Source organism: Sorex fumeus, unplaced genomic scaffold (assembly GCF_029834395.1).
Source record: "Sorex fumeus unplaced genomic scaffold, SorFum_2.1 ptg000042l, whole genome shotgun sequence".
Taxonomy (NCBI): domain Eukaryota; kingdom Metazoa; phylum Chordata; class Mammalia; order Eulipotyphla; family Soricidae; genus Sorex; species Sorex fumeus.
The window spans coordinates 9,233,007-9,241,956 of NW_026606099.1; the positions used below are offsets into that span (position 1 = coordinate 9,233,007).

The following is an 8,950-nucleotide window of genomic DNA, read 5'->3' on the forward strand; positions in this document are numbered from 1 at the left end:
TGCTCCTGCACTCAGAGATCACTCCTGGCAGTGCTTAGGGAATCAACCTATACAGGGTGCTGGGACTCAAACACAGGCCAGCTGTGCACAAGACAGCTGCCTTACCCACCATATTATTATATTATTTCTCTGGACCAAAACCAAATTCTTAAAAAAAAAAAAACAACAACAAAAAACGGTGTGTGTGTGTGTGTGTGTGTGTGTGTGTGTGTGTGTGTTGGGGCAAAAGTAAAACGGGTAGGGAATTTGCCTTGCAGGCAGCCAGGCCAGGTTCAATCTGCGATACCTCACATGGTACCCCAAGCCCATCAACAGTGATCCCTGAGCACAGAGATAGGAGTGAGTCCTGAGCACTGCCGGGTATGGCTTAAGAAGGAAGGAAGGAGAAAGAAAGAAAGGAAGAAGGAAAGAAAGGAAGGAAGGAAGGAAGGAAGGAAGGAAGGAAGGAAGGAAGGAAGGGGGAGAGAGAGAGAGAGAGAGAGAGAGAGAGAGAGAGAACTGGATCGGCTCAGCCTATGCTGTGCATGCGAGTTCAATTCCCAGCACTGCAGACCTCCACACTGACCCTGCATCACTAAGTGTGATCCCTGAGCACAAAGCTGGCAGTGGTTCCTGAAGTGGGTGCCCCCTCCGAAGAATGAATGAAATATTCATGCTGCCTTATAAACTACATCTCAGGAGAGCCAACAACGTATTTACAGAATAATCCCAGCGGATATGAAAGGAATATGGAATTAGTGGAATCACTACTCCCCTCCCCTTCCCGAAATAACCGATGGCAACAGGAATCATCAGTGGGGGGTGTTGGCTGATGGAGAACTTCACAGAGAAGGAGCAAGCGGCAACCGCTTGGACCCCTCTCCCCTGAGTCTCCCTGAGTCACTGAGAGGGGTGCCATCCTGTCTTTCCTGCAAGGCAATCAAAGCACACAGGTTCAAGTCTCAGCGTTCCTTAGGGTCCCCCTAGCCCGCCAGGAGAGATTCCTGAGTGCAAAGCCCAGAGTAACTTCTGAGCATTGCCAGGTGTGGAGGAAACAAAAGAAGAAGAAGAAGAAGAGGGGCTGGAGCGATAGCACAGCGGGTAGGGCGTTTGCCTTGCACGCAGCCAACATGGCCAACCCAAGTTCGATTCCCAGCACCCCATATGGTCCCCCGAGCACCGCCAGGAGTAATTCCTGAGTGCATGAGCCAGGAGTAACCCCTGAGCATCGCCGGGTGTGACCCAAAAAGCAAAAAAAAAAAAGAAGAAGAAGAAGAAGAAGAAGAAAAAGTAACTCCTGAGCGCAGAGTCAGAAGTAAACCCTGAATACTGCCAGGTGTGTTCTGTAACCAAAAATAAATAAAATGAAAACAAAGCAAACGAAGACAAATACTACAAGCAACTTTGGAACCTTGTTTTCGGATTTGGACAGCCAGATTGCAAAACACATTTTAGCATTTCTTTGGAAGTGCTAGAAATTGAACCCAGAACCTCACATTTGTAAGGCACGTTCGATCACTTTTGTAGTTTCATCCAACTCTACATAAAAGACTTTTTTTGGGGGTGGGGTGGGGAGGAGGTCATACCCAGCAGTGTTCAAGGCTTTGTGCTCAGAGATCACTCCTAGTGGTGTTTGAGGTGCCAGGGATTGAACCCAGGTTAGCTGCGTGCAAGGCAAATGCCTTACTCACCGGACTATTGCTCCAGCCCCGACATAAAAAGCATATGCATTTATTTATTTATTTTCATAAAAGGCAGTTTTAAACCGCTGTAAACATTTAATTACAGACCAGATATTTTATGCCAGAGAATCCACCTTGATTTTGTTAGATCTGAAAATTGCTTTGGGGCGATTCTCTCCTGAACCGTCCTCTGCCAGCTGAGTTCCCATGTTCCGGACCTTTCCCATTGCCTGCCACAGTTTTGAGGGAATCTTAGTATAAATGTATTTTTCTTATTAAAGAGTTTCTTCTTTTTTTTTTTTTTACTTTTCGGGTCACACCCCAGCGATGCTCAGGGGTTATTCCTGGCTCTGCACTCAGGATTCACTCCTGGCGGTGCTTGGTGGACCATATGGGATGCCAGGGATCGAACCCAGGTTGGCCGCGTGCAAGGCAAATGTCCTACCCGCTGTGCTATCGCTCCGGCCCACATAAATGTATTTTGAATAGGCCTGAAAATAAAAATAATAAAAAGTAAATGGACCCCTTTTTTCTGTCAGGGCTTCTTCGCAGCAAAATACAATCCAGAAGGTGAGGAATATTAATATCCGATATTACTCTCAACCATCAGGATGACCTCTAGACCAAAAGAAAAAATAATCAAAATCTGAGATAGGGGCTGGAGCAATAGCACAGAGGGTAGAGTGTTTTGCCTTGCACGCGGCAGACCCAGGTTCGATTCCCAGCATCCCATATGGTCCCCCAAGCACTGCCAGGAGAGATTTCTGAGTGCATGAACCGGGAGTAACTCCTGTGCATCGCTGGGTGTGACCCAAAAAAGCAAAAAAAAAAAAAAAAACTGAGATAATGGGGTCCAGAGAGAAAGAGAGTAGAGTGGGTTCTGGCCTTGTGTGCCACCACCTCCAGCAGCCCAGATGCCCCCCACCCCAAGCCCTGCCTCAGTAATACTCCCTGAGCATAGAACCAGGAATAGGCCCTGAACACAGCAGCTGTGACCCTAAGCTCCTCCCCTAAAACACACACACACACACACACACACACACACACACACACACACTGAGATAATGGCTATCATGATTTCTGAGCGCTTCAGTCCTGGGTGGGAATGGGGGGCATTTGGACAACCCCCTGTACTATCACTTCCAGAATAACCTTGGAGGGGGCTGGAGTGATAGCACAGCGGGTAGGGCGTTTGCCTTGCACGCGGCCGACCCAGTTTCGATTCCCAGCATCCCATATGGTCTCCTGAGCACCACCAGGAATGATTCCTGAGTGCAGAGCCAGGAGTGACCCCCAAGCATCACCAGGTGTGACCCCCCCCCAAAAAAAACCAGAATAACCTTGGAAAAGTCATTAGGGGCTGGAGGATGAAACCCAGGGCTCATAGATATGATACATGTGCTCTATCACTGAGCCGAACTTCCAGCCCCTGAAAGTACAGTTTCTTTTTCTTTGGGGGGGGGGGGCACGCTTGATCTTCTTCTTGCTCTGCGCTTGGGCATGATGCCGGGAACTGAACTGTGGCCTCCTGCATGCCTATGCTTAAGCGTTGAGTCTCTCTCCAGAGGGTAATTTGTTTTAGTCTTAGCATTTCTAGATAAACTTTACTCTGCTGAAGTATTCCAGCTAGGGCTGAAGGCACTCCAGAACTTGTAGTAACATAAATCTCAGGGGTCAGAGAGACAGAGTTCAGGGGTCAAGGTACTTGGCTTGCATGCAACTGATCGTGGTTCTGCCCCCTGAACATATGTGGTCCCCAGAACACCCCCAAGAGCAATCTCTGAGTACCGAGCCAGGAGGTTATTACGGTTCTCTCTGCGCTCAGGACCACCAAAGGCAGTGCTGGGATTCGAACCATTGTCAGGGCAGCAGCTGCATGCGAAACAATTTCCTTAATCTCTCTCCAAACTTTTTTTTTTTTTGCTTTTTGGGTCACACCCAGCGATGTACAGAGGTTCCTCCTGGCTCTGCACTCAGGAGTTACTCCTGGCGGTGCTCAGGGGACCATATGGGATGCTGGGAATCGAACCCGGGTCGGCCACGTGCAAGGCAAACGCCCTACCCCGCTGTGCTATCTCTCCAGCCCTCTCCAAACTTTTAAAGAAAATGAACATGTATGATTCACCTGTGTAGGCCGTGAACTCGCTTGTCTTAGAAACCATAGGAGCATGCTTTCAGATCTGGGTCCCAGTTCGACACTCCCTCTTCCCACGTGACTCTAGGCACTGTTAGCAAAATCTTTCCCACTCTGGGATAATAATAGTAATTGTTGTGACAGTTAATCTATAGCAGTCGGCTGAGGATTTCTTAAAAGGGCTTAGTTACATAATAACTGATGTTAACCAATTAATAGCAGGATACTATTTTTTTAATTACTCAGACAGACTCATTTATTCATCAAATATTTACTTAAAACATTTTTATTTATCTTTTGGGGCTTGGTGGCCATATCTGGCATTGCTCAAGGTTATTCCTGGCTGTGTACTCAGGAATTACTCCTAGCAGTGCTTGGGGGACCATGTGAGATTCCAGGGATCAAACCCAGCTTGGGCTTATACAAGGCAAATGCCCTACCCGCTGTACTGTAGTTCAGACCTCTTTTTAGTTTTTCTTTTTGGTTTTGGGGTCATACCTGCTGGTGTTCAGGGCTAACTCCTGGTTCTGTGCTCAGAGGTCACACCAGATAGACAGGGTACAAGGGTCCACATGCAGTGCTGGGGATCAAACCTGGGTCGGTTGTATGCAAAGCAAGTGCCCTGACCATGGGATCTCCAGCACTATTTATTGAACTTTCTTTTTTTTTTTGGTAGGAAAAACTTTATTTCTTTTGTAACATACTGAACTTTCTCGTACACCGACTGTTGTTAAGTTCAGGTGTACTGAAAGTGTGTACAGAGAGGACAAAACAGATAGAAATCTGGAAGGAGAAGAAATGATAAAGACGTCAAAAATACAGTGTCAGATGATGTTAAGTGCTATGAAGAAAATGCAGCAGCGGAGAAGAGAGTCGGGAAGATAGCAGGTAGATTACTGTGGGGGAGAGGTGGTGTTGCTATTTTAAACAGGATGGCTAAGGAAAGCCTCTCTGATAAGGTGACACTTGAACAGAGAACTGGAGGGACCGCGGGAAGGAAGTTAGTGCGTTTCTGAGTAGGGCACGGTGTGCAAAAGCCTCGCAGGCAGTCAGGATTGACCGAGGGGAGGATGGACAGAGGAGGACGGAGAACACGGGGTTTTTATAAACTGGTTAGCGTTTCGGTTAGTGGGATGAGAGTCGCCGAAGGGCTCCGATAATAGCAAGGCTGGGCTTGAGATGGTCCAAAAGGCAGCGCATTTATTTCCCTTGCATATTTATTTCCCAGCGTTTTTATTTCCCTGCCAACTCCGCTTAGGTTCCCGGCAGCGACACAGGAGTCGCTCCTGAGCACTGAGCGAGGAGGAGCCCCTGAATACCGTCGGGAGTGGCTCTGGAAACAATCATACCAAGATTGGAGAGGTGAAATAGCTTTCTATGATAAATCAACTGCTAATTGGCAGAAGCTGCCCACTCAGCTCCAGATGCTTTTGAAGGGGGTGGGGGCACGCCTGGCAGTGTTCAGGGCTTACTCCTGGCTCTGCACTTGGTCACTCTCAGGCGGCGTTCGGGATGCAGAGGACGCGGAGGATCGAACCCGACTCTGCTGCGTGCAAAAGCAAGTGCTCGACTATCTCTCCAGCTCTGGCTTCATGTTCTTGTTTTTTTTTTTTTTTGCTTTTTGGGTCACACCCAGCGATGCTCAGGGGTTATTCCTGGCTGGCTCTGCACTCAGGAATGACTCCTGGCGGTGCCTGGGGGACCATATGGGATACGGGGGATCAAACCCAGGTCAGCCGGGTGCAAGGCTGACCCCCTACCTGCTATGCTATTGCTCCGGCCCCTGGCCTCCTGTTCTTAACCCCCACCACGATGCTGATCTTTAGGCGTTTTTTAAAAATTTTTTATCTGGGCACTGGTCTCCTATGATTTCAAACAATGACTCTCGGACACTGACAAATTGTCCGTGGCCACACGCGTGGTTAAGTGGACTGAACACTTAAAGATGGACTTGTGCTGAGGCTGGAGCGATAGCCCAGCGGGGAGGGCGTTTGCCTTGCACGCCGCCGACCCGGGTTCGACTCCCAGCATCCCATCGGGCCCCTGGGCGCTGCTGGGCGTCGTGGCAGTAATTAATTCAGTCATTCCTGAGTGCAGTGCCAGGAGTAACCCTGCGCCGGGTGTGACCCCAAAAAGCAAAAAAAAGAAAAGAAAGGAAAAAAGAGATGTGCTTGCGGAGCCCAGGTCCTGGCACCGCTGCAGCGCGGGCACCGGCCGGGCACGGCTGCGCTTCCACCCCGCTCGGTACCGAGGAGAGAGAAAACGGGTCTGGACGCGCTGTGGCCCCGCGGGGCGGGGGCGGGGCCTGGCGGGCCGGGGCGGGGCTTGGCGGGCCGGGGCGGGGCCGGGCCCGGCAGGGGGCGGGGCCGGGCGCCGCGCCCGCGTCACGTGACCGGGCCATCATGGCGGCGGCCAGAGGCCTCCCCGGCTCCCGGAAGCAGCCGCGAGGGGCGGGCGCGCGGCGGGAACCCGGGCCGGAGCCGGAGCCGGAGCCGGAGGCGCAGCGGCGGGCAGGGCGGCCGGGCGGCCTGGAGCCCGACGGGTCCGGAGCGTCCCCGCAGACCGGGGCGGCAGGTGAGCGGGGGCGGGGGCCGGGGCCGGGGCCGGGGCGGGGGGGGGGGGCCGGGGCGGGCGTGCACGCGCGTGACCCGGAGGCCGCGCCCGGGACGGCTCGCGCGGGCCGGGGGCGCCCGGGCCGGAGGCGGCGGCGCCGGGGCCGGGGGGCTCGGCGGGAGCCGCGCCGCGCGCCCGATCGCCCGAGGGACCCCCGCCGGCGAGGGAGGGGCGGGGGCCGGCCGCTCCCCGCGGCCGCCCGACCGGTCCCCCCGGTCCGCGCCGCCCGGGCCCGCCTCGCGCCCGCCGTGGCCGTGACCCGCGCGCTCCGCTGCTCCCCAGGTGGCCCGGGGGCGCGCGATGCTGGCGACCGCCTGCCTGGCCCTGGCGCTGCTGCTGGCCTCCTGCCTGGGCCTGGAGCTGTCGCGATGCCGGGCCGCGGCGCCGGGCCGGGCCTGCGGCAACCCCGCCTTCCGCCGCTTCCAGCGGGACTTCTTCGGCGTCTACTTCCCGGCGCTGGCGGCTGACTGGCTGCAGGCCCCCTTCCTCTACCGGCTGTACCGGCACTACCGCTTCCTGGAGGGCCAGATCGCCGTCCTCTACGTGTGCGGCCTGGCCTCCGCCGTCCTCTTCGGGCTCGTGTCCTCCGCCCTGGTGGACCGGCTGGGGCGCAAGAAGGCCTGCGTCCTCTTCTCCCTCTCCTGCTCGCTCTGCTGCCTGGCCAAGCTCTCGCAGGACTACTTCGTGCTCCTGGTGGGCCGCGCCCTGGGCGGGCTGTCCACCGCCCTGCTCTTCTCGGCCTTCGAGGCCTGGTACGTCCACGAGCACGTGGAGCGGCACGACTTCCCCGCCGAGTGGATCCCGGCCACCTTCGCCCGCGCCGCCTTCTGGAACCACGTGCTGGCCATCGCGGCCGGGGTGGCCGCCGAGGCCGCGGCTTCCTGGCTGGGGCTGGGGCCCGTGGCGCCCTTCGTCCTCGCCATCCCGCTCCTGGCCCTGGTCGGGGCCCTGGCCCTCCACAGCTGGGGCGAGAACTATGACCGGCAGCGGGCCTTCTCCAGGACCTGTGCCGGCGGCCTGCGCTGCCTCCTGTCCGACCGCCGGGTCCTGCTGCTCGGCACCATCCAGGCCCTGTTTGAGAGCGTCATCTTCATCTTCATCTTCCTCTGGACGCCCGTGCTGGACCCGCACGGGGCCCCCCTGGGCATCGTCTTCTCCAGCTTCATGGCGGCCAGCCTGCTGGGCTCTTCCCTGTACCGCGTGGCCACCTCCAAGAGGTACCACCTGCAGCCCATGCACCTGCTGTCCCTGGCCGTCCTCATCGTGGTCTTCTCCCTCTTCATGTTGACCTTCTCCACCAGCCCGGGCCAGGAGAGCCCGGCGGAGTCCTTCATCGCCTTCCTGCTGATAGAACTGGCCTGCGGGCTCTACTTCCCCAGCATGAGCTTCCTGCGGAGGAAGGTGATCCCCGAGACCGAGCAGGCCGGTGTCCTCAACTGGTTCCGGGTGCCCCTGCACTTGCTCGCCTGCCTGGGTCTCCTGATCCTCCACGACGCCGACCGCAAGACGGGCACCCAGAACATGTTCAGGATCTGCTCCGCGGTCATGGTGATGGCGCTGCTGGCGGTGGTGGGGCTCTTCACGGTGGTCCGACACGATGCCGAACTGCGGGTGCCCTCGCCCACCGGGGAGCCCTACGCCCCCGAGCTGTAGCCCCGGGCTGGGACAGGGCCGCTGCAGTGGACTCTTGACCTCCGGGGGCTTGCGCAGACCTGGCTGTGAATGACTTTGTGATGGGGGCCCCCCTGCACTGCTTCGGGCCGGGGAGTGCGTGGGGCTGACAGCCTGGAAAGATGCCAGACACCGCCTCTCTGTTCCTCCCTTTCCACTCAAGAATAAACACTTCGGATCCTCTGATTTGGTCATTCTCCCCTGCCCTCCTCCACCCCAAGCAGTTTCTGATGGAGTGGGGCTCTGGGCTTTGGGGCTCGGGGGGTGTGTGCCAGCAGGGGGTGTGCATTTCTAGCCTCTCCGAAACTCCAGTTTAAACTGCGCTGCTGGGGCTGGAGCGATAGCACAGCGGGGAGGGCGTTTGCCTTGCACGCGGCCGACCCAGGTTCGATTCCCAGCATCCCATAGGGTCCCCCGAGCACTGCCAGGAGTGATTCCTGAGTGCAGAGCCAGGAAGAACCCCTGTGCATCGCCAGGTGTGACCCAAAAAAATAAACCGCACTGCTGGGGTCACCTCTCAGGGCCGGGTGGAAGGCTTCTAAGCTGCCCGGGCCTCTGCCCTAGGGACAGCCACTCTCCCAAATTGCCAGGCAGAACCCTTGCTGCACATCCTGGGCCAAACAGTCTCTGGTACACGTCTGGTAAATGCTGCAGACACTGAGTGGAGATTCCAGAGGCCTGGGCTACTTTGGGTTTATTTTCTTATGGCCCCCACCTGACAGTGGTGAGGAGGGGGGCTGCTCCAAGCTCAGTGCTGGGGGCTGGGGGGGCACTCCAGCTGGTATTGAGGGGGAAACAGGTGCTGGGGATCACCCCAGTCCATGCAAAACACATGCTCAGCCTTTTTGTTTTGAGTTGTTTTGATTTTGGG

General features: G+C 56.1%; 1 protein-coding gene across 1 annotated transcript; it reads left to right on the forward strand.

Annotated features, from left to right (window-relative positions):
* The first annotated feature begins 6,278 nt into the window (after nucleotides 1-6,278).
* Nucleotides 6,279-8,185, forward strand: MFSD5 (major facilitator superfamily domain containing 5). Its single transcript, XM_056119925.1, has 2 exons — nucleotides 6,279-6,369; nucleotides 6,691-8,185. The coding sequence occupies exon 2, from the start codon at nucleotides 6,709-6,711 to the stop codon at nucleotides 8,059-8,061; it is 1,353 nt and encodes a 450-aa protein (XP_055975900.1). The 5' UTR covers nucleotides 6,279-6,369; nucleotides 6,691-6,708; the 3' UTR covers nucleotides 8,062-8,185.
* The last annotated feature ends 765 nt before the right edge of the window (nucleotides 8,186-8,950 follow it).